Source organism: Poecilia reticulata, linkage group LG10 (genome assembly GCF_000633615.1).
Source record: "Poecilia reticulata strain Guanapo linkage group LG10, Guppy_female_1.0+MT, whole genome shotgun sequence".
Taxonomy (NCBI): domain Eukaryota; kingdom Metazoa; phylum Chordata; class Actinopteri; order Cyprinodontiformes; family Poeciliidae; genus Poecilia; species Poecilia reticulata.
In genome coordinates this window covers 29,043,038-29,069,848 of record NC_024340.1, presented here as the reverse complement: position 1 = coordinate 29,069,848, position 26,811 = coordinate 29,043,038, and the positions used below count along the sequence as shown (strand labels likewise).

At 38.0% G+C, this 26,811-nt stretch overlaps 1 protein-coding gene across 7 annotated transcripts in view; it reads right to left on the bottom strand.

The window, feature by feature from the left end:
- LOC103471865 (LIM and calponin homology domains-containing protein 1) overlaps positions 1-26,811 on the bottom strand; it is a 70,745-nt gene that overhangs the window by 22,385 nt on the left and 21,549 nt on the right. For 6 of the 7 annotated variants that reach the window (XM_008421116.2, XM_008421113.2, XM_008421114.2 and 3 more), the window contains exons 2-7: positions 24,201-24,271; positions 19,740-19,809; positions 13,518-13,624; positions 8,069-8,099; positions 4,289-4,399; positions 2,945-3,143 (exon numbers count right to left, since the gene is read on the bottom strand). In XM_008421116.2, coding sequence (XP_008419338.1) covers positions 2,945-3,143; positions 4,289-4,399; positions 8,069-8,099; positions 13,518-13,624; positions 19,740-19,809; positions 24,201-24,271 — 589 coding nt within the window. Of the gene's footprint in view, positions 1-2,944; positions 3,144-4,288; positions 4,400-7,432; positions 7,713-8,068; positions 8,100-13,517; positions 13,625-19,739; positions 19,810-24,200; positions 24,272-26,811 lie in introns of those variants that run through there. The other variant, XM_008421122.2, reaches the window with a different exon arrangement.

Sequence of the window (26,811 nt, the reverse complement as noted above, 5' to 3'; positions counted from 1 at the left end):
GATAACTAGGAAAAGAGCGCAGGGGGGAAAACAAAGGTATAAAATTATTTTAAGAAGACACTCGTAATTGATGAGCCTCATGGCAGATGTCTGAAAACCATTTCTTTAAATCTACAGATTATATCCTTCAGTTCCTAAACGTTATGAGCCTTACAGCAATCTTACAGTGTTATAAAAAAAATATAATGCATTCCATCGACTGAGCATCAATCAAACCCAAACAGGCTGATAGGCTGTGTTTATGAAACAAAGACAGCAACATAAATCATTACTAAATTAACATTGTACAGCTTATGACATTTTAGCCTAGAGTATGCAAGATTTTACTCTGGATGCCAATTTGTCTCCATTTCACCGTTTACACCCACTTCAGGGTCTTTAATGTTGTTCTCAACACCTGGCTCTGCAGAAGTGCACTGCTCACGGACTTTCCCTAATGTGTGGGGTAAATTCCTCCGCAATATGTCCTAATTCAATCCTCTAATAATACACAGAGGAGAGGAATGAAAATCACGTTCTTAGAAACAGTCACATGCGTAATTCCAGTAATTTACTCCTGGCATAACAGTAGGTTCCTCTTTGATTTGTTCATTTATTTTGAAAACCTCTCCAATAAATTAGTAGTGTAAAATGGAAACCGGTGGATCAGCTGAGACAAACTTGTGCCACTGTCTCATCACTTGGAGTGCTCCTGTACTCAGACTGTGAGCTGTGACTCGGTGTAAACATTTCCTAACTATAAACACAAAACTTTCAACCAGATCTGAACCATAAAACAGTCCTTCATTTCTGATCAGAAACACATGGAAGCAGCCATGTCTGTTAGTGGAAATAAACGTCACATTACAGTTGTGAAAAGTTCTGGTCTGAAACAGATGAAGCTCCAACCAAAAAGGCCTGGAGGTACCCACACTTCCAACTGTGAAGGATTTGGTTATGACTCTTAACCCATCAATAGGAAACATGGGTGTCACTTTCATCCATGTAGATCCATCTTTAAGGAGCAACATATGTTTTCATGGGATGATGTGCTCTCTGCAGATGTGGTAACACTGAGGCTTGAGGGAAAATGTTTCATGTGTCAGTGCTACACTGTACCAGATTACAAACATCATCTACAAACTCCCACAAAAAAGTAGAGGGGTGCAGTGTGTTAAATATAGCAACTGAAATGATGGAAAGTCCACAAGTAAAGAGTTACAGAACGTTCCACATTTAAGACCGATGATGTGGAATTAAATGATTCCAGTTATTCATTTTAGCTGCTATTATATGAGTTATAATAGCAGCTGAAAATTGGGTATTACTATACATTCCCTGATAAGTATCATGTAATAAATTGACCATTTTAGCAAGAGTGAATAACTCTGTATTCAGAAATATTCACAAATATTAGATACAATGTAACCAGGGATCAAATCTTTTCTGAAATACCCGTTTTTCAGATTTTAAATATTTGTTCAGAGGATAAGGTTTAATTGCTTAACTGAATCGATTTTCTATGATCAATATGAGGGAATTAGCTAAAACTATTATTATGCGAGCTCCCCAAAGGCAGTCTCATGTATCAGAGCTGTATCAACATACAAAGTTGGCAGAGACAAAACCATGTTGCCAATATTGAATTTCACTCAAAGATTGAATTAAACTCTTCCATCTGTCCCCTAGTTACTCAGGGTGAAGTCAATTTGCATTGATGAATAAAGGAAGGACTTTGTCTGAAGGTCACGGCAGGAAAACCTGGCATGTTTGTAGGTTGTTGGATGCATCTGTTCACAGTGTGACTCAGTTTCATGCAAATGGGTGATCACAGATATATGCTTCTCTATGTTTTCTTTTATTCAATCACGTCTACATTTTTGAAGATTTGTGCTTTAATGAACATATACATTTTTTGATAAAATACACCCATCCTAATACCTATTACACAGCTCTAACTAGGTAAAGTAATTTCATACAGTTTTTCAGGGATAAACTCTGCTTCCCTGTACTTCATTACTTATCACAAACTGTGGTGTTAAGGAATATGAATACAAGATGCTTGACAAAATAATAAATCACCTTGAGCTTCATGCTCAGAGAAATTGATTAGAAGAAACTGTTGCAGTAAAATCCTTTAGATAATTCTTCAGGGCAGTCGAGCAATTGGGTTTACTGCAGCAACCTAACAGGATAAAAACCTGATCTCTCATACCGATTAAGGATTTCTGTTTGTCTATTTTTTGCCTTTAAATTTGTAAGACTACAAACCTTTTTTTTTTTTACTTGATGGAGACCATGTGTATTTTTATTTAATTTCTTAGTTAAACTTATCAACAAGTATGGCAGATTTAGAGAACTACAGTCTGATAGCTCTTCCCAGAAGGAGAAACAAACAGGACGCCAAGTGTTGCTCTGAATTGTCGCTCATGCAGTTCGGCAATGGAAATAACATCATGACGACTAGTGCAGGCTTTTATAAGCTGCTGTTAAACTTTAAAAGGCACTACTTAACAAACAGTGTAGCAGTGAACAGCAGTTAGCTGCAGCAGATGGTTGAGTTTGACATTATAAAAACGTGAAGAACTTTCTAACACATTTTGTAATTTCAGCAAAAACAATAAAAGCTGCTTTGGCGTTTGGGTTGCTATGGGCTACATATATACAAGTATTTGCCCCCTTATATATTTTTGCTTTTTGCCCCAGAAGATGAGATAAGAAAGACTTAGCTTCTTCGGTAGAGCCAAGACAGATTCCACAATGAATATTAAAACATTTTAGGGTATATTTTGAGTCTAAAAATGGTTAGAGAGATGCATTTTTAGATCTCAAGTACTGATATATTTTACCTTTTCACTACGACAGCTAGTAGCTAGTGGGGTTACGCTGTGGTCCATGGCTCGCCAGAGTACCAGTGGTTCATTGTATGCAAAAATTCTAAACAAAGAGATGGATGATATCCTACCATCACTGCTGCCGCGTGGGACCAGGACATCCGGCGACGGAGTCTGTTGCGAGCGCGAGCCGAAGGAGTCCAGGCTGTCGAATGAATCTTCGCGTCCGTGGCGTGGCGGGGAGAGCGAGTCACTGCGTTCAGAGTCCCAGCAGTCGATGTAGCCACTGTCCCGAATGCTGAGTTGAGGACTTTCTGCCGCCTCTGCCTCCTACGTTATGAGGAAATAGGGAAAAACACAATCAGAATTTTTGGTTTCTAAAATGTGAACTAAAAAAAAGGGTGAAACAAATATAATTTAATCCAATTTATTGAAAGAAATCCTGCATCTAAATGTTGCACTTTAGACTTTGAAACCTCTCAGATAACTCCACAGTCCTCCCACATCTGTTTAGTCAACAACCTTTTCAAAATATCCTCATTATCTTCTGCCTACATCCTTTCTCATTACTCTCTCTTCGCCTTAGTGACCTTCCCCTATTTCTGCTGACAGCTGAAATGTGTCTTTGGTACTAATGGAAGGTGGAGAAAGACCTTTCCCGTCAACCAAATGGCTTCCTTTTCCTGACCCCATAACACTTTGCTATAGCTTCTCCAGCCTTGCATAAATCTCTGTATTGAACGTTCCACAGTGGGTGGGAATTGTGTTTGACAGTGACATATATGTTATTTGTTTTGGTCATACAAGAATGACCAGGGATATAAGGGCTTGTTTCCTTCTGGTGCAGTCAGATTCACCTGCTTTAGGCTTTTCACTCAGCTTTAATAAATAATGGAAACACTGACTATAATGTGTTGCCAATCAGAAGTGAATGGATTTTGCAGTTTTATGGAGCTCCCCTGTTATTCCAGTATTTTATTTATTGGAAAAAAGGTTTTGTTTTGTCCATATGCAACATATGAACATCTGGTAAACTAATTCTCCTGACTTGGCAGTAATTCATCCGTTTAATAGACGGAGAAATAATGTGACAATGTGGAAGAAATTTCATGCAGGGTGACATCATGGCTATGAATGATTGTCACAGAAAGATTTGTAAAACCAATTCTAATATTACTCTGGACAGCAACAGCAGGATTTCCAGAGGAATCTAGTTTATGAAGGTCATGACTGGACCTCAGGTGGTTGATGCCATCATCTCTCCCTGAGATCATTTCTCAAATATTTCCTGACATCAAGACGTCCAAAAACATTCCTTTACTGAATCCTGAATCAAGTGACACAGCAGAGACTGTTTGTGTCTCATTTCTGGGTATACTGGTTAGAAGTAAAATTCCTCACACTGAGATAAACAACATATTAATGTAATAAAATACTGAAAACATTATAGTTCATTAAAATATGACTTTAAAGACCTTTCGCATTTGTGACAGCAAGCCCTCAAACTCTTTTAGGTCCAGCGTGGGCCCGTTGTAGGAGGTGCAGCTGTTGGCAGCACGACCGAGCCAGTAGATGGTGATTAAAACCTGCAGGGCAGAAATGGATCAAATTACAAAACTCAAGTGACATTTGGTTTGTTGGGATAATGGTAAACATGGAACAAACATACAAAATCAACAGATTTATATGCCTGATCAAACCATCATAGCTTTCAATGCTCTCCTCTTGGCAGATTTCAAATTAATCAGATATATTTACTTCCAGTATACTATAAATAATTAAAATAGTATTATTTTGCTGTGCCAAAATAATACTAATGCCACCAACACAAGTAGTAGTTTATGCCTAATTCATACAAAGCATGTTATGAATTTCTCAAGAGTTTAAAGAGAATGCTATTTTAATTAATCAAAATATAAATTTTATGATTTACCTTATTTTGTGCTTAAATTATCAAACTTATGGTCTTATTACAGGAAATTCTAATTTCATTGGGAACATGGAGCATCATGTCTGAGTCCAACATGTCCAGCGTGTTTCAGGGTGGGTGGATAGAGATTCTTGTCTCACAATTTGCTGCCAGTGAATCTTTTCTGGCTTTTCAAACTTAAAGAAATATCATCACTAACTCTCTCAAAGTTAGAAAAGTCTAAAATTATATTAAAAAAAAGACTAGCAATCACTAAGCAGTGCAGGGAATTTGGGTGTAGGTGTTCCTTGCAAGACAATCCTTTATGATATGATTTTCATAGTGGGTGGGAGGTTTGCTGCCTACAAAAGGAAGTGCAGCATGGTTTACAATCATCAACATTATATAACATGCAAGTTACATTTAAAAAAATTTAAATGCAGCTTTTACAAATAAATAATAATAAAAAAGTACAGTGCTTTGTAAAAACCATGTTTTAGATGTGGTCTCAAGTATACTGGATGAAAGATTTCCATTTGTAGTCTTGGTCCGTAGCACCAGCGAACAGGGATCCACTGTAGATTTGGTAAAATGATCAACAAACGCTCCGTTTCAGCAGTTCAGGTAAGTCACAACAGCTATGACTACCTTTGAATTGGCCACTGTGATTTATTGAATAAATTATTGGGTCAGTTTTGCCTCTTACACTACAGAAACATTACAGAACAAGCAGCTGGATTACTCTGTTGTTTAGTTGGACCATTTGCAACCCAATGATACAAGGTTCCACAGAGTGTGAAAGAGGAAACAAAGCAGCACTCATTGGACGTTTCTTTGCAGTCAGCTTGATGTGTAAAATGCAGAATCTACAGACTGAGACTGACATCACACAGGGCTGCACCTTTAGCACTGTTGGTGGGGTGATTCCAGCTATATTTACAGTGTCCATGTCAACCTGCAGTCCACAGGGACAGCTTTGATAAGAAGGCTCAGCCAGGCTTAATGCGGTAATTGCAGTGGCACCGTCAATGTAAACAGCTTCTGCCATTCAAATACACAGAGAGGACAAGCAAGGGGTTGGGCCTGCTGATCAGAGGGAAGCATGACGCCAAACGAGTCGCTTGCTGTGACCCTGAGTGAACTTTAAATGCAATGAGTTCTTTATTTTGAGTAACAAGTCAGAAGTACTTAACAGAGAACACACTCTTTGTAAATTAACTAATTAAAAGCTTAAGAAGTGATATTTTTTAAATCTTGTTTTTGGGTGATCATCTCCATGAGACTCCACAATAAATTCTGGCCAAACAAAAACAGTGCTACTCAGAAATTGCTGTCTTTAACCGGTAAGTATCACCAAATTTTAGAGTCATAAAACGCACAAATATTGAAAGAATAATAAACAAACCATTTTTTAAGCAAATAAAAAGCACCATTGAAAATGAAACAAGAAACTTTTGTAGTCACACAAACAGCAAAAAACAGGACGCGATTACCATATGAGGAGAATGGCATCTCATCTATATAAACTACTGCTACAAACGGTGATTTTTATTAAAAAAAATAAAAATATTACAAATTATGTTGAATTAATGTGTAACTTCTTATTAGCAAGAGGAACAATGAATATTACACCTATCCCAATGAAGTTCGATGTTTCTCTAGGCTAATGACTAATGGCTGATAACTTTTAAATCTCTCCATAGGGTGCCAGTCTGAAAGGTCTCAAATCTTCTGATTTAGGAACTCCAATTAGGCCAGGAGTCAAAAATACCACCGAGTTCTATGGTGGATGCGTTTTGCACCAGTTCAGCGGATTAGTTTCCCAAAAAGTCTTTGATGACTTTTGGCTGCATTATTGGCTGCTGTTCTGATTTATTTTCAATCACTTTATACATTTATCAATTTTGGTAGTGAATTTCATTATCTACCCAACTACCATAAGCTAAAAACCTGAACCCATCAGAAAAGGAAAACTTGTGAGAAGCGATGACCTTTAAAGCTCATCACCAGCATCATGTAGCTCAGCAAAGTGCAGCACTCCAGTGTCATCAGCATAATGGGCACATGTCCAGTGAATATAGGTCGCCACCAAATGTGTTCCACATGCTCACTATTGAGCTCTAAATAGATCCACATTGATCCCAAATACAAAACCATAGTGAAAAGCATCGTATGTCTGTTCCAGCACTATTTACACAAGAAACAGCAAACCAACGAGCTGACAGCTGTGTCAAACCAAAACTTCGACATCAGCGCTGAGAAGCACCAGGTGAAAGGAAACATTTGTTAAAAACGAGTCAGTGGAGTTTTGAGTGGCAGCAAAATCAACAAGAGGCCTGAGAGAGAGAAGTGTGTCACACTTACTTTACCTCATCAGTTTCAGCAGCTGTCTGCTGTGACATAAGGCCTGTCAACGAGGATCTAGTGGAAAGATACGGTCGCCAAGCACCAAAACACAAAAATAAAATGAACTAGGATGTGAACAACTATTCACATGAGTACTTATGTTTTAACCCACACCAAGTGTGGTTTCCAATAAAAAAGAAACAAAAAACGCTCCACTGGCTGTTCACATCTTCTCCTGCTTAACAAGCACATAACAGTGATATTCCACTCCTCCAGGCAGACTCTTTTCAACGTAACATCAAATTTGTTTGCTAAACAGCTTCATGACCACATCAGCAGATTCTTCTCACAGCAGGTTCTTCACCTCTCAATATTTGATGCGCTGCAGAGATAGCCGCTGTCCAATCCTAGTCCTCAGTCTTCAGTGTGCAAGGCAAATCCACAGTGCACGTCACACAAGCAGATCCGAGCTAAAGCATCACCGACTGGCAATTTGAGAATCATTTCCTCTGCAGCTGTAAATGCTGGCTAACACAGCAGAGACTCAATGTGTTTAGTCAGCTAAATGAGCCAGCAGGAGAGGTGAGCTCTGCAATGGCACACATATGAACTTGCTCAGTGCACACCAGCATCACAGAGAGAGTGAAGGGACAGAGAACGAGTGGAACTGCTCCGACTGCAGAGAGGGCAGGGCTAGCACAGCACCTTCTGCTTCTTAAAGAGCCATTAAAAAAAAGAGAGCAAGCTACGTTGGAGCAGATAATAACACAGAAAGTAAGGTTAATAAAATCCCGTTTCTGCAGGAGAGAAATGTTTTCTAACAACACAGATGGTAACTCCATGAAATTGAACAAGCCTAATTAGACTCAACAGAAAAGGAAGATGGAAACAAAGTCACAGCAGTCCAAACACACAGTGTGTCAAAGTACTGGTTTAAAAACCAATCATGCATTTAGCTCACAAACAAATTACAACAATCTAATCCAATGGCAACACTTACATTCTTGAGCCTTCGGCTGCAGTCGCTTCCCCTGGAGAAAAAGACAGAGATGTGTGAGGAATTGGAATATAGGTTGCACAGATTTCAGGGAAGACTAATGTACTAGCACAGTTACTTCACCTTTTACTCAGCAGTTTCAACAGAGTGTTTGTTTTTCAGTTTTAATCAGCAAGTGTGAAATAATAGATATACACTCAGATAAATTGCTAATGATCAGAATCAAATTGTTTTAAGCTTCATCAGCCCAGTAGTGAACAAGAATGCCTCACATTAGTCATTCACCTCCAGGAAATACTTTTCTCTAAGTCAACAAAATGTCCTTGTTAGACTTTAGGATAAGTGAAGATAAAAAAAATTTCAAATGTGCAGAAAATCTCTTTGTTGAATGTAATTTTCTACCTGTAAAAAGGTCAAACATTAATCTAGGTTGATTTTAAGAGTTTGGTATAATTACACATTTTTAACTAATTAATAAACCTTTAACTCCATTGAATGGCTGAAAAATCTTTTTTGATCAGTGAATTTATCGTACATAAGCTCTACGACGTGATACTGACGATTCTTTTCAGTTGGGCCACCAGAGCTGAGGGAAGAAAACAACATTTACTTATTTCATTATTATGAGCATTCGAGAGCAAGACATTCAGGGGATGACGGGAAAAATAAATGCAACATTCAGGATCATGAATGACACTGGTGTTGCACTGATTAATTCAACTACATGTTAAAGCTTCCAACTTGCTTCCAAGTTAATTTTGATATATCATTTAATAAAAACTTTAACATGGTTTTGAACTGGAACTTGGCATCGGCTCATGTCTTAAATGAGTTTGATCAGTATTAGAGTTAAATATCATCTGTATCAGGGCAGCCCTCCTAAAAATACTAAAGGCATCTTTCATATTTTCACAAACATTTCAGTTATCTTCATATTATGCCAAATGTAAACAAATGCAATAAATAAGAAACTATTGGAAATGATAAATTTTAAGGTTTTATTGTAATTTCTCCACAATTAACATTTTTCAAAATTTATGTTTATGTGTTGTTGCAACACACGAATAATTGCTACACACATAAAATAAGAAATGTGCACAAGTTACAAAGGGTTAAGAAATTGCAGAAGACAGATTCATTTCATGCTTGAGGTACAAAAAAAAGCATAACTTTAAGGACGAATACTGGGTTGCAGTAATATAACCAAATTCCTACATTATGAGTATGTTTCTAAGGAGGCTCCAGGTCAAACTCACTCAGCAGGTAACTGACACCTAAATGTCAGGTATTTGAGTTTCCCAGAGACCAGAGAAACAAATAGTGAGATTGAAGGTGAAAAAGAAGGAGAAGTAGCTGCAGGGAATGATCCATAAACACTTCTTCTTTTGTTCATCCTGGTTCTCCGTCAGTCGAACAGATGAGGACAAGCTGCTTTTTCTCTGCCATCACTCAGATGATGCACAAATAATTCACATTCCACAAGACATTAGCTCACATAGAGGTTACAGTTAAAGAATAGATCCGTTACATTACGTCCCTTTTAACCTGTCAGTCAGGGATTTTAAGGAGAAATGTCAAAGTTGAACAAGGTTTCAGAGATGTAGAGTTTTTAATTTACCTTTGTTTTTATATTAAAAAGGCAAACAAATCTTTATGTACATAATGTTCATCTTTAAGCACATTCTTATCATGCATCCAAATGTGTTTAAAAGACATTTAAAATACATTTGGTGAATTACTTTTTTCAGTTAGGCGTTTGTAAATTAATAAGATGTGATCTATAAGATAATAAAAATATTCACACATAAGGGTCACACATTTTGTACATTTTACACACTCCATGTTCTGAGATGAGCTTGGAGAACCAGAATCTGTCTTTCCAGTTCTTTGGTCAAACGTCTTTTTAATTTAGTTGAAAGAATTTAGTAAATTCCTCCTCAGTGAAGCAGTGTGTCTCCTGTCACTGAAGGACAAGGAAACAGCCTCCTGAACAACACAGGGTTACATAACCACTGGAAATAGCACAGGGTCACTGGAACAATGACACCTCAGTTTCCTCTTAGATCCAGCTTAACGCTGCAGACTTCCATTGTTTTTTTTAAAGTTTTGCAGAATTGATAAATTAGCCAGGCATAAGGATCCTTATTCCCAGAACGAGTCCCCCAGTGAAGACGGTGTTCCTGAAGTTTCCTAAGGAACAAATCTTACCTGGATTTTACTAGCTTTGCATACCCAGGCTGAGCGCCTTTCAGCTGCAGCTAACAAGAGGTACTTTACTCGCACAAATATGCAGACGACTCTCAAAAAGATACATCTATCAATTCTAATCAAGACCCTATTAGTTTGCATAAAAGGTCTGATTACAAATCAGAATTTATTATATATAATTCTATATGAAATAAGTTTGTTTAGAAAATGTGTAAAGTAAATGTGTAAAGAAAGAAAAGAGTTGGCATTGGTAAAATGCAAAATGACAAATAATGGATTGTTACATCCATGTGGATGTAAATATCTCCAGATAATGAAAAAACAGACATTTGCAAACATGTTTCATTATAAAACCTTTGTAAACATTAGTTTCTACCCATACAGAGATCCTCTCGTCCTGACAGAATCCCTAAAGCAGCTGCTCCCGACTACAGCTAAGATTAGCACTTATCCTCTCATCTGATCTGCAGAAGCAGCTTCCTAAGCCCTTCTGTGAATGAGACCCTGTTAAACACATTTAGCATAAGAACAGAGCATGCCAAGCACACCGAGAGACACCTGCACATTCACACAAACACTTACACTGCATGTGTAAACCATAACATGTACTTGGTTTTGTTACCAAGCAACAAAGCAGGAGTCATGGCTGAGTGAGTGATGCAAAGCCTTTTGTTGTACGTTGACAGAGACCAGTTGTGCCAAACAGACATGCCATTGTTTCTGCATCGACAGGCTTGTCCAAACTTCCTTTCACTGTCATTTACTAATTTATGTTGCTGTGAACTGCATGATTGTCTAATGCAGGCTGACTGACAGACGGGGAAAGAAAAGCACAATCAGTGTTTGACAAAAGCTTTCTGTTGACATATAGCTGAAGTGCTCCGTGGCCTTCAGTCTGTATAAAGCTGAATAAAAAAGATAACTCATTCCACATTTAACAGCAACAACAGCAACTATTCCTGTATCTATGACGTATTGATTTCTCAGCTTATGACCTGAACTGGCTCATTTTCAATTTGACCAGCTGCGGCTGCTTACTGCCATATTGGAAAATCAGATTTTGCTGCAGTCAAGTGAGCGTGAGCACAAAATACAGTCAGCAGAGATCCAAAGTCAGAAAGTTCTAGTTGTTTTTCCAAAAATAATTCAAGATAAAACTGAATTATTGAATTTTTCCTCATAAATAATTCCACAGTTTGTGGTTATAAAGTTTGCCTCTGTGAGAAGCAACCCTGTCTGATAAATGCCAGTTTGTGTGAGTTTTAGAACACACAAACTTTTAAAATGACACAAAGAAGAAAATAGGAATTACTGGTTTGGAGAGAATCAACCAGGCTCCGCAAAGCATCATTTCATTAGATGTTGATCATACGTTTGGCTGTAACAAACAAGATAAAGAGGTTGCAAACAAGCATGGATCACACATCTCACAAATCTGAGAAAGGCCACTGTTCCCAGCTGCAGGTTTAGACTTTGAGCAATTTCTGAGTGTTTATTCAATAGTGGATGAGAAAGTATGATAGAGCACTTCCATCTTACCTTCAGCGCATTAACTCTTCTATGGAGAGACAAAAAACCACTACATGTAAGCGTATTAATATTTTTTGCAACATTGAGGAAGTCATTTTGAATTTTGCTATTTCATCAGCGTTTCCTAATGCGATGCTTCAAAATGTGCTTAAAAATGTTGATCGTAAGACGAGATATGGTAGTTTCTTGTTAGCTGCAGCTGAAAGGCACTCAACATGGGTATGCATAGCTTACCCATTGTTCCAGCAACCCTGTGCTATTTCCAGTGGTTTATAGAAAGAAATTCCAGGTGGAAATTTTATTTCCATTTGTTCAAAGGCAACTACTGTGCATATGCATCATCATTTTTTATTTATTTTTTGCTAGATTAGAGACAGAAGTTTAAAATTGCAGTCAATATTTGACCCAAGAGTTCATACAGTCCTCTGGAGATTCAGTAAAAATTTTCAAACATAACCTGAAAGCATGGAAGAGAAACCACGCATCTCAGAATCAGAGGACATTTGAGGTAAAGATCAAAGGTTCGGCCAATTAGGACATATCCAAACATTCATTCTATGATCTCAACTCATTTCCTGTTACAGACACAGACACATTTGTTGGCATCCCTGGTAAAAACGTGTACAAATTTAAGATGAAATTGTTTTTTGCATTTAAAAGTCAAAAGTTTTAAAGGCAAAACATCTTTTAATTGCTATTATATTAAATACAATAATTAATTGTTGTACAAAAAAATAATTATGTAATGAAAATCACTGATGGAAGAATCTCTGCAGTTTAAGCTTTGCACAACACTTATTGTTGAACTGACTATCTGTTTTGATCCTTATGCTGCTGAAAGATCCAGTGATGCCTCATTCGGAGTTTCCTGGCTGAGGCCACCAGATGTTTATTTAAAATCTTCCGGTACTGCAGAGATCCATGACGCCTTGCATTTTACCATGGCTCCCAGGCCTTTGAAAGACAAACACCCTCACAGCATCACAGATTCTTTTTCATATATTTATCCATTGTTGCACATATGATTTGATGTGAAACAAATATTGTTGCTGAACAGCTCAATCGTAGTCTAATTTGACCAAAGCACGTAGTTTCAGGTAAATTCCAAATGGCAATCAAATTTTACATCTTCATGTGTTTTGGACAGTAAATTTCTGTCTTATTCCCCAAATAACCTTTTGTCATGAAGGTAGCATAAAAAACCTGTTCTGGAGACCAGTCCTGATTAATCAAACAATAAGCTTTGGAGATATTTGATGCGCTTACCTATTCTTAAACAAAAAGATCAAAGATTGCTAATCAGAAGTGCCAAGAAACTTTGATCAAGTTATAAAAAGTAAAGACGACCGGCATACAATTCTTTTGATAGATACATTTCCTGTAAACTGAAAGTAACATTACATTTAGAAGTGCATTCGTTAAAGACAATTATTTCTCAAAATTGTATTTTCCTCCTACTAAATATATGACTTTGTGACTGCTACATAAGATTCATTTAATATAAAATATTTTCCACATAATTACCAGAGATTCAATACATTGCTCATCATGTATATTCCTTAATGACTGCTTACACAATTAAAGTATCTCTTTGTAAAAAAGAAGGACAAACTAAATGTCCCTCTGCTAATTTCTAATTTAATCTGGCATGACTGGCTCTGGAACAGAAATTGTAGGACCGTAGGAAAGAAAACAGTGAAGCTTTGAGTCTTACTTGGCAGCAGGACGTGTGGCTGTGTCCTGCAGGTCTCCTGGGTCAAACAGCTGCGAGCCTTTAAGTCCCAACTCCTCACAGCCTCGAAGAAAAACACTCAGGTTGTCCTGTGCAGAAAAGAAACAAACGGCAGGTCAAAAATAAAAGGATGCAATAACTGACCAAAATAGTCTGTCTTAGTAATAACAATAAACTGCAATATTCAAGAGTAGCTCATGACTGTGATCGGGTCATTATTAGTATTACCTGTGCATAAATACATGAAAAAGCTTTTTGAGTTTAGTTTCACATCAACGTTATGTTAAAAATCTGAAGTTTTCTGCATCTTTAAGCCAAACGTCTCTGGTTAGAATGAAAATCTGAATACCTGTTGAATGAAAGGTTATATTCCAAGTTTTGAACATCTTGCTTAGATTCCACCAACTTTCACTCTTCAGCTTCAGATTTGAGAAAAATATTTTGATCCTTATAATCTGTCATCAGGCCCCCCTTTCTCATTGGTCATTCCTTTCCTCCATTGCTTAGATTTCACTCTGCCCCGATCGCTGCAGTCCTTCGCTCTTCCCCTGTGTACGCTCTGACAATGTCTTTGTTGGATGCAACCTGAGTCAATTTCTCTCATGTTCCCAGGTTCTCCCCCTCTCTCTCGCCAACTCTCTCTTTGCATTTCTTTCAGAGAGCTACAACTAAAGCCCTTCCCTCCGTTTCCCTCTCAGGGTGTCACCATTTCCTCTTCACCTCGGTTGTCCTAAGCCCCATTTCCCTCTTATATGATCATATTCATATATAACATGAGGTTATTCATGTTATATATGAAAAGTGGATATAAGTGCACCCTTTTGGATTTGCAGCAAAATGATATTTGTTTTAGTTTTCTACACTTGCATGGCTGCAAACATAAGCACAGCATGGATAACACTTGTTCTCACGGTCCTTTTGCACTTGGAGCAAAACATTGCCTCCAAACCCACCCTGCAGCTTCCTGTGTTTTTGGGACGGGGCCATCTGTGCTCTCCTGGTGGGGGGACCCCACCCACAGATTGATACACACACATATCTCTCCACAAAAAGACTCAGCAGTTTCTTCAACCAGTGTAACTTCAGAAAGGGCACAGCAACGTTGGGATCAACTGTACCGCATACAAAATTATGTTTTTTTTTTTAGAGTATCAGCACATCCATCATCCTGCTCCGTCGGTTTCAAGTCCTTTTAATCAGATGCCACAGAAATGTTGGAGTAACCAGTTTTCTCCTGCTGCATGCAGAGTTGTGCATGTGCCCTTCCCCCACCTATTGCCACACACTGTCAATCAGCTGGTTGAATAAGGCTGTTAAACTTTTCCTTACCTTGCACGAAAGACAAATGTAACCAAAATAAATAAATCCATTAAATCATTATGGAAATATCCCTTTGCGAGTTATTTTTTCAACATATTGACAGAAATCTTCAGTTTATTCCACTTTCAATAAGCAGTTTGAGTTTTTTACATGACTAACAAATTCTCTGCTAGAAAGTAAGATCAACAATGACCTCTGATCTGCACATCAGGGGTCACTGGGTGTAGAAATAACAAAATTAGACAGTATCAAGTGACAAAGCACCAAACTGCAACAAATGATGGGGCCCTATGTGAGCTGGGTGTTCTGTAAGACAGGAGGCAGGAAACTGGGCGTCTACCCACACAGATGAGTGACGGCTGCATATGTTTGTAGAAAGACTGTAATGTCAAAGGTCAAAACAAAGTTTTGGTTACTTCAGTCAAAAAATTTTTTTAATAACCTTAAGAAAAGTCAGCAAAACTCAAACAATATGGTAACATTATGGAAACCAAATCAGACTTCCTGTATAGCAAAATGACACACTACATAATTTAAGATCATTATTTATAGGCCTGGCAGAGAGCAAAATAATTTCAGATGAACCAAGAAGTTTGTTTCTGACAGGCAATGAGACGGACGTCTCTCAAAAGATAACAAACCAATGTAATTAAAGCATCAAATATGATTTAAAAAGCAAAAAAACAAAGGAAAATGTTCCAAAACAAAACATAAAATAAAGCAAGGCATCCAATGCTCAATCCCAATAGTGCTTGTTTGAAAAAAAAAAGCATTGTTTAAAACACGTCAAACATTTTAAAACTTCATCTTGATGCAGCACACTCTGAAAATCAGATAATCTCAAGATACTAAAGGAGCGTACATTTTTTATAGGTATTTTTGGCTTTATTTCACAGTAGATTGATAGGAGGCCTGTGTACATGGCTCTACCCACTGCGCCCCAAGAAGCACACATTTTTAATAAAAATCCATCCATCCATCCATCCATCCATCCATCCATCCATTTTCTTCCGCTTATCCGGGGTCGGGGCGCGATTTTTATCTTAACTAATTAGATAAAAATCTAATTAGTTGCAATTTAAAACTGATCTTGTCATTTGTATCATTATTGTTAAAATAGCAGCTTTAAATGATCTACATAACTGGCAACTAATGCTTTTTGAAAATGAGAATTACTGCTCGTTATCTTGGAAAGGGATCCCTCACTGAAATGTCTATTTACACTGAAAAACACAAGAGAATTCATAGTAGGCTGGAAACGGCCACTGCGGTCACAGAGGTCAAACTGCCAAAGCCATGAGGCGGTTGTTCTAATTACAAAACTGTCTAAACCCCACAGAGACTCATTTTCCCATTAGTCTCCAAACAGGAAGAGGAAGGGCTGTGTTTTAATACGATGGGGCAGATAACAGCAAACTCCTTGTTTATGCGTTTCTCACCTCTATAATCACAGCCAAGACAAAGGAGAAAAGTGTGCAAAAGCAACAGAATTATGAAACTCAGAGAGAATAAAGGGACCCATTGTTCAGACATAAAAAGCCCCTGAAGGTGTAAAGTTCTTTTAACATTACTTTTTATATCAAATTACTTATGTAAACATGTCTTTCCAGTAGATTTTTATTGTTCCTTTGGGCCACTTTGGTTAATTCCCGTTTTTCTGGTCTTGTAATTGTGTAGTCAACTACTGTAAATTATTAGATGTTTTCTTTGTAATGTTGTTTTGTGCTTCAGTGATTTGTGGTTCAGATACATTATATTTAAAAAAGATGTATTTAACAAAATACAATGATCAGAATAACTTTAAATGTTATTTAAGACTCAGTAATCTTGATTAATTCAAACTGTGTTGCACTTCCTTGCGTAGGCAGAATCCCACCCACTATGAAAATAATATAAAGGATTGTCTTGCAAAGCAAAACACACCTACACCCAAATTTCCTGTACTGATAAGTGATTGTTCTTTTTTTCTAACTTTAGTAATTTCTGACTTTAAGATAGAGTGCATCATAAAGTACTGCATGTGAAAATCCAGAAAAGACTCACTGGCAGCAACTTAGACGGTTTTTATCTAATTTCATTAAAAATATTTCATTTCTTACTCCATTATATTGAAAATCATATTGAAAATTAGTGTTTGGAAGAATTAAAACAATCCATCCATCCAACCATCCATTTTCTTTCACCCTTGTCCCTCAGTGGGGTCGGGAGGGTTGCTGGTGCCTATCTCCAGCTATCGTTCCGGGCGAGAGGCGGGGTCACCCTGGACAGGTCGCCAGTCTGTCGCAGGGCAACACAGAGACACACAACCATGCACACACACACACACACCTAGGGACAATTTGGAGAGGCCAATTAATCTGACAGTCATGTTTTTGGACTGTGGGAGGAAACCAGAGTACCCGGAGAAAACCCATGCATGCACAGGGAGAACATGCAAACTCCATGCAGAAAGACCGGGGCCAGGAATCGAACCCAGAATCTTCTTGTTGCAAGGCAACACATCTACCAGCTGCGCCACTGTGCAGCCCGAATTAAAACAATATTGCAAGATTTTGCTACAGTTTATTGATCTGCATTTGCCCAGCAAATTCACCTTGATGTCAAAGTGGGAACCCTCCATATCAAGTACCTACATGGTAAACTCTAAAGGCCGGAGTTAGCATGCTAACTGTAAAATTTTATGACGGGATAATAAGAAAAAAGAAACACTGAACAAGTATGGCCCGATTGAAAGAAGGAGAAGCCTCATCTTCCTAAAAGAAAAGAATAGAACTAAAAAATAAAAATGCTTTATAGTAACACCTAGAAGCATACTTGAGGTTTGCAGCCAAAGGACAAGGCCCCGTTGCAGTCATTGAGTAGAAAGTAAAACTCCTCCATATATACGTGTCTTATAGGATAAAGTGCAAGATCTATCTGATTGCTACATCTTGGAACAATTGCACCATCTGTATGAAAGGAACTTAAACGCTCTAGCAAATTAAAAGGGCTGAAAAAAGAAAGAACCAAGGTGTTGCAAAGGTTCAATCAAACTCCAGGCCTCAGCCTGACTAAAATACTGAGGCACAACCTGAAGAAATCTGTTTTTACCAATGCAATAATGTAAAGAGTTGTGGTCCAAATTTCATCCATGTTGATTTGAAAGAGTAAAAATGTTACATGGAAAAGAAATAATTAATTTTTCACTTGATTCTGAAGACAATCATGATTACCATGGTTTAAAATCATGTTTTGGAGTCTTTTGATTGAGTGTAAGAAATTAAAGCTAGATATGAGATCCTCCATTCTGAACTGTGCTTAGAGGTCAGATTAGTAAAAACTAACTCTTACAATTTTCTTGAAAGCAACCCTTGGTATCTCTTTAAAAGTAAAGGCAGGAATTTAAAAGTGAATAAAGTGAGTTGAGCTCCCATGCTATCAACTTTCTTAGTCCCTGTTTATATGTGAGCGCCGGTCTTGAATGGCTGCTTCATTCAAATCAAGGTCATAGGTCGTAATGAAAGAACTCTACTGTATTTGACTAGACTCAGCTGAAAACTATCAGGGTTGAGATGTACTTCAATTCACAAGCTCTCATTCAAAGAAAGACTCAAACTGAGAATTCCTCAGAGAAACCAGAGCAACCACAGACAACAACATGTAATATTCATATTTCTGAAAAAAGAAAATTCTCTCAGATCTAGAATGAAAGAGGTATTCTGGTTAAATAAAGACAGTAAAACTGGGAGATAGAGCTTTTTACAAACTGATGTATTGATCCAGGTTGTTAGCAGACAGGATGTTTATTGATGATCTGATTTAGTGAAGAACTTTCTGAATGAGGATTTGCTGTCATGCATGACTGGATGTATCATCAGACAGAGCCTGACATCATTCACCTGCAGGAATTTGTCATTTAAAGCTTACTGCACTCCTGGTAGCTTAAGATGCAACTCCTTTTGAAGCCAGTGATTTACTTTGCAATGCTTCAAAAATGCATCATTTTTCAACCTCAGCCCTTCATGATGCAGCATGAAACGACACAAAGAGCTTAGAACTATGTTTGCATGTTACCTAGAGGTCGTCAGTATATTGTGTGATGGTTTGAATTAGTTTCTCTTGAAAAATACTGATGTCTATTTGCATGATGTAATGGTATACATCATTGTTTACAGACTTTTTTTTAAATTTGTGACATATTGTGCAGCTCTTGCATCTCTAATGCTGAGAATTTTAGTAAGTTTTCAAATGTAATGAAAATATTAATGATGGATTCACATAAAAGGTTGAAAATTAAAACAATTGTATTTATGATTAATCAGATTATGCCCAACTCTTGGCAGGTACAGCATTTTCTGAAAAAAACTGGAAGCTGAAAATAAATGAAATTTGTTAAAAAAAAAGTATTAAAGGGTTTTCAACTCATTCAACCAAGTTATAGCTGCTATGACTTGGTTGCATGACCACGCATTTACAGTGTAAATGCACACATGCATTTACAGTTGAATAATACAAAATATGTGTGACACTCAAGTAGAAAACACATTTTGAAATGATTAATTTTGGTCTCAGTTTTGTACACTACAAAAACCTCACATTTTGGCAGGAGTGTGTTGACTTTTATTCAATCCACTGTACCAACAGCCATACAAATCCTAAAATCTCACCATTTTACCCAGTCACAAAATATATTTTGCACTTTCTTGATATGATATAATATGATGACGTTTAGACAACCGACTATTGGAGATTATATTAAAGAAACAGAAGCAGAAATGGAGGGCTTACATTATAAAAATGACAAATAGCTACCAGAAGTATGGGAAAACATGCAGGCATGCCCAGAGGTTGTTCTAAATTCATGCCGACAGGCTGTAAATTTGAATATAAAAGAGAAGAACTTACCAGGCCAGCTATTGGTGTTGGCAGTCGGTTAATTTTCTTTACCAAGCCAGGTCTAATGGAGCTCAGTAACCTCATGAAAAGAACAAAAATACAAAGTAATCAATGAGGATCTTCAAGTGAGTTTAGAGAAAAGCAGAATCCCAACTTGAAACAGGAGCTGATAGCAAGTTGTGATTAAAAGCTCAAATGTTGAGAACAAAGAATCTGTGCAAACAACCTCAAGGCCTCATAGTGCCTTCTTGAAGATTGATAAAGATAAAGGCCCTAAATCAGATAACTGGGTCTGCGCTTCTCCTTTTAACCTTTGAACTTAGTGGATTAAGAAGGTCAAACTCATAAAACTGTTGTAAAATTTGAACTCTGACTGCCATATGTTTTAAAAAGGTACAGATGTTCCTAAGTGGGAACATATCGTTCATTCCCTTTGGTTACCAGGGCACAAAATAATGTCAAACTCCAACATGTTCAGAATCAGACACAACTGAGACAGAAGTGTTTTGAGGAAATACGGTTATTTTCTTCCATAAAGGAGCTCAGGCTGCAGATAGTTACCAGATAAAAAAGGAATACTAGACTTTGCAATTTGTTAATTAAATCTATTCAAGGGTGCTTGATAATTACAAATACTGGCATATATCAAGATAGATGATGCTGCTTTAAACCCAATGTGTCCAATGTTCCATTATAACAAGACTGTTGGGTTTTCTTGAGCTTTTGCAACAGAACAAATGTCAGATAGCAGAACAAAATGTACATGTGCAGTTATAATGCTTTGCAAAAATATTCACTTTGCTTAACTTTTTCCTGTAAATTTTTAGCAGAATTTTATGTAAAAGACCAACATACAGTGAAGAATAGTTATGAAGTAGAAGGAAAAATATATATGGATTTTAGAATATTTTACAAACACAAATCTGGAAGGTGTGGAGCGCACATGCCATTTCCTGTGACAAGACTTTGTGAACCACCTTTCACTCCAGTCACAGCTTCAGTCTTTTCAGGTACATCTGACAGGTTTAGGTTTGAACATCTCAGAAATTAACATTTTCACCAAATCTTTGTCAAATAGCTCACTTCTCAAGTGTGAGATTTTAGGGTTAGCATTGACTGTGCCATTCTAAGACAAGCATACATTAATCTGAAGTATTCCATAACAACTCTGGCTCCATGTTTAAAAATCGTAGCTAAACAGTTCTGTCTAAGTAGGTTTGCACTTGTGACAATGTCAAAATCCAGTTTCATTTCCTTTTCAATCTGTGATTACACACCAACTTGTTTATGTCCATCATCCATCCCTCCATGTTCTATACCTGCTAAAACTTACAGTTTTCCTGATCAATATCCAGCTGTGATCGGGCGAGAGACGGGCTACACCAGAGGTGGGCAACTCCAGGCTCCGAGGGCCGAACTCCTGCAACTTTTAGATGCGTCTCTACTTCAACACACTTGAGTCAAATAACGAGGTCGTTAGCAGGACTCTGGAGAACTTGACCGCACTGAGGAGGTGATTCAGCTATTGGATCCAGGTGTTCTACCAGGGACACCGGCCCTCGAGGACCAGGATTGCCCACCCCTGGGCTACACCCTGGACAGGTCACCAGTCCAGCACAGGGCAACACAAACACACACGGGACAAACAACCATGCACACACAGATTCATACCTAAAGGGGGATTTAGACCCAACAGTCAAACTTTTGCACTGTGGTAGGAAGTGCAGTGGTGGATAGAAATATTTTGTACCACAGTGACTTACGTAAATGCAGAAGGTAATATTTTTTTTTTGCAATCTCTCATCACACAAGAAGCAATCTTTTCTCTGGGGCAAACTACAGTACATTCCTAACATCCATGAAGAAACAGCTTTACAGTTCCGGCTCTCCCTCCTCGTCTTATATTTCAACTTTTGTGTCTGTTTTCATCAGAGGAAGCACTGTAATGACCCTTCCTTGTGAAGGGAAAGCCCCCTCTCCTGGTTACACAGTATTAGGTATCAGCGGACCTGTGATGCCGACCGCATTCCAGCAGTCAATATGAGAAACAGTAACATACAGTGCCTGTATAGCATCCTCTGGATGTTTTCCCCTTTTAATTTCTTTTACAAATCAATCAAAAGCAATAAAATACAGGGGGGAAGGAGGGGGAGGTGGAGGGGGCTTAACCTAAAAATAAAATAAAAAAAAACTTTTAATATCAAAATGACAAGTAAAAGTACTAAACATAAAACCTGGGCCATTCCAGATTCTGGTGTCTTTATGCTATAATCACTGCACTCAGCTGACCTCCATTCCACAAATTGCCTGAACCTCTGCTGAATTATGTCAGTGACTTTAAAAGGGCATCAATATGCAACCATTTATTATTAATATTTTCATTTAATTGTAGCTATTTTCTTGAAATCAGTTTTACTTTGACATTAAAGGGGTATTTTAGTACAGAAAACTTGATCAAGTAGGTCAAATCTCTTTACAGATGTATTTGAAAAGCAATAAGAGTGTAAAACATCCACGGGGTGAATACTTCTTATAGGAACTGTAATTTACTTCTCATTCTTAGCCCAAAACGTGTTCTTACTCCAGTTACAGATTTTGTGCTGGTTTGTTCATTTCTAAAAATAACTTTGAAGTAACAGCAGAAGGAGGATGTTTCTGTACTCTATGAATGCTGTGTAGGTGTGTAGATAAGAAAGCTGGCTGATAATAATTACAACAATATCTCTACTCCTAAAAAGATTGTTTGGGATAAAAATGTAGGGGCTGCACAGTGGCGCAGTTGGTAGAGGTTCTGGGTTCGATTCCCGGCCCCGGGTCTTTCTGCATGGAGTTTGCATGTTCTCCCTGTGCATGCGTGGGTTTTCTCCGGGTACTCCGGCTTCCTCCCACAGTCCAAAAACATGACTGTCAGGTTAATTGGCCTCTCCAAATTGCCCCTAGGTGTGAGTGTGTGTGTGCATGGTTGTGTGTCTCTGTGTTGCCCTGCAACAGACTGGCAACCTGTCCAGGGTGACCCCGCCTCTCGCCCGGTATGCTAGCTGGAGAGGCACCAGCACCTCCCGACCCCACTGAGGGACAAGGGTGTAAGGAAATGGATGGATGGATGGGATAAAAATGTGCCTCATGAAAAGCCTTTGATATCTACCTGCGTTTAAAAAATACATAAATAAACCAATGCTGGCAGATCCCGGACTACATAAAGTATTAGCATCTACAAAAAGCATTTCGAAATCATAGCAGTGTTTATTCACCTTAACATAAAATTACTTTATCAATACACACCGATAACCAACAGTTCAAACATTCAAAACTGCCACCCAAACAATACATCAAGCAAATGTGGAGTATAACATTATTGCACTGTTTAACATTTTTAAAAGCAATATGGAAATTTTTTCATTTTTGCAACATTTATAAAACAACATAGCTTAATGTTCTTTCCATGGTGAACCAGTGTTGCTGACAGACGTGTAGTTGGGAACTATTGTAAAATAAGAACTGAAATGAGTTCAGTCATAACTTTCAAACTTAGCTGTTTTGGTAAATCTCCAGGAGGAAGTGAACCTTGAGGGTCCTTGAGCTGCAGCATCCAGATAACTGTGTACTGGTGTCTTAAACTCTAAAACCTCTGGTTACTTCTCTGTGAACTAGTGAGAAAAAAAACAGCAGGCTGGGGCCGACCTTTAGCACCACAAAAACAGAGACGTTTGCCATTGAAGAGTTCGCTATTGAAGAGCAAACATTTTCATGTGACTGATTTTCAATCTGTACTTCGATACAACCAACCGGAAACAACCTACATCTTCTTTTAGAACCCTACAACCATTTCTGTGTATTTTGTAAGAACCATGAATAATTGGAACCACAATAAAAATAAATAAACAAACAAAACCCATTATAAGCTCAATAATCACTGAGTCAAATCAATAAAAAGTTGTGTGAAGGTAGTTACAGTGACTTGATGTCAATGGGCAGTGAAGAGTCATGCATTAGTGTTACTGTTTTCCCCATTGTCAGTTATGTTTGAAAGTTAATTAAGCTCCTCCTGCAATTCTGCAAAGTAATTCGTAGTAACTAAACTAACAGTCATGTTTTTGAACTGTGTGGGGAAGCCCGAGTACCCAGAGTGGACTCAGGCATGTACAGGGAGAAGACCCCAGCCTGATTCAAACTCAGGACTTTCTTGCTGGAAGGAAACAGTGGCAACATCTGTGACACTGTACAGCTCCACTCAAAGTCAATTTAGCCTAATTTTTTAAAAAACTGGATGCATATTTTTACAAAATGATGAGAAAACAAAATATAGCAGACATTTAAAAATATATATTGATAAGGTGGGGTCCACAAACGGCTAACAATTAAACTAGATGTTTCTCACCGACTTATGTTGACGATAGAAAAAAGACAAAAAGAAATGGTCATAATTATCATATTTAGATACAGAGCTAAACAAATGCAGGAAAAACTTACTCGCACAGCAGAATCCCGTTCTCCAAACCTCCTCGGAAATCCTTGTCACCAAAGCACCGTCCAGTCGCAGCCTACAGATTGAACAACAGTGGTGAGTCACTCAATTATAACACCAAAAGGGCTGCAGATCATTCCAGGTTCACGGTGTGAACACTAGACACATGGCCTGTCAGAAATAAACAAAACAAGAGCTGCAACTTTTCTCCTCACATCTTCATCCCTACCAGAAAATCTGAGAATGGCTGAGACATGAGCACAAACACAAGAGTTGTATGTCACGTCCCCCTCCAGTGTAACAGCGCTAAACACTAACAAGCTTGACATAAGCTGCATCATCCTGACCAAATGGCTGCGGCGGGCTAATGTGTTGTGACAGAGGATTTGTCGGTTAATAGAGGCTCAGACCATCCGAGACGAAGTCAGTCTATGAGCGTTTTCTGACAACTGATCATGAGGCATGACTATGTGCAAAACACATGTTTATTTGTTGAAGAAAGTCTTTTAGCAAACTGCTTTTCTTCAGTAAACTGTTGGAGTCTTTCTCCCCCTCCAGAACATGAAACGCTTCTCTGGTGTGATTGAACGTTTCATGAATGGTTCTTACATCTAACATGAACATGAACTCAAGCATCTTTAGAGGAAAAGTAAACAACATAATGAAAAGATGGGGCATGCTCCAAAGAATGTGCTGTCGAATGACTTCCATGGCCAGTCTCACTTAAGATCCATTTATTCTGCATGAAAAGAAGAGACCCCTTTCGGTTTGCTGCTAAGGAAGCCAAAACAATTACAAGATTAAATTTCCTGAGTGCTTCTATTACATTTATTTACACAGCTGTGGGAAGAGTGCAGACTTGTAGAGTATATGGTCGAGTGCTTTTATCAGGCTTTTGGGTCTCCGTGGATTCAGGAGGGGCCACAAACGAAACAGACGGCTGCGTGACACCGAGTAGGGCCAAAGGTAGGCCCTGAATCTATAACAGACGCCATATTTGGTGTTTATTTGTCCTTGTGTTAAGCCACTCCTGAAACAGAGAAAATGTCTGAAGTATTTTATTTGGGTTAAGAAGAAAAATAATTAGGCTGTAGCTCAGTTGTTCCAGTTTGGGATACGAGTGTATCCAGTATCTAAAAAAATAGTGTGATAATGACTGTAGACTGATTCTAAATGAACACCAATGTACCCAAACATAAAATATGACTAAAATTTTAATACAAAAAAATTATGTTATTCGTTCCTGACAGGATGATACGAGACAATCTGAAAGAAATTATCTCCTCTGGCTCCTCCATGCGGTCCTACTGCCATCTGCAGAAATACACCGCTCCCAGTAAGGTTATGTATTATACTGTCAGGACATAATGACAGTTTTAACAGTTTTAAAATGTATAAAAATGAGCTATTGCTGCCTTTAAATCAAAATTATCCTCAGGACTACTTTCTAAAAGAGGTAATAAAGAACTAACAGCTGGAATATTTGTCTGATTATAAAATAAAATCAAACATAGAAAGCAACACAATGGCATCTGTGATGGTACCAGCAACAATTTAAAAATGTTTTTTTACATCAGATTCCTGAATGGAGGTACAAATCCAGAGCTGGGAAAGTCTGGATCTGAACGTGAAGCCGGGTCATAAGAGGGTATTCAATTAAAAAGAGGAATGTGTTGCTTTGGTCGTTTTCAGTGGAATGTCGCTCACATTGTTTCACAAACAATCACATAACTCTCCCTGGCTTTGTTTTCCACCTATTCACTTCCTTCCCTTTGGGAAACCTTCATGTCTAGACCAAAGTCCTTCTTATAAAGCAGCAATTCCTTTCACTCTGGCATTCGCAAGGAAATGAAAGCTCTGCTGATTTAGGAAAACACAAATAATCTTTGCAGAACTTAGCTTTTGGCAAATCCAGTTTCTCTAGGAGGGTTTTTGATTCGGAACATCTTTTATAAAATATAAATCACAAAACAGACACTTGAAAGGAATTTTTATGTGGAGAGTCTCCTCTACAGTTGGTTCATATCTGACAGAGATTCCCAATCGTCTTTACTGGAAGGATGTCAAGAAAAAATTCAATCAGCGCATTCAATCAATATAACAATATCAAAGAGTTTTCTGTTGAATAGCCACAGAGTTCATGACTCGCTCCCAGTCTGAAACAGATTACTACATTCCTTTGATTATGATGACCATTCAATGAAAACAGACAAAAGTAACCTGAGAGACCCAGAAGTTTACAGCTACCTAAACCAAATTAGACACTATTCAGAATGGCCGGGATTCCTTGACATGGGGAATGAAAACACTAGTTACTTCAAGGCCCCTGAGGCCAGGCTGACATTGTAAGCCTAAAGGCTGTTGAACATAAACAGAAACATGCTCTCAACCCCACAAGCCTGGTTTCCAGCACCATGCCTGCTCTGAATCTGCATGCCTGCTTTGCAGTCATTCTGCATTAAAACCCAACAAGTTAAGTGCATTGCATAATCCAACAAAGCACCCACAAGTCACAGAACACACGTAAACACATCCTCTGGCCAACAGCCAATAATCTTGTTAATTCATCTTGGCAAGAGCTGGAGCTGTGAAAGCTTCTGGTTCTAAGAAACAAAA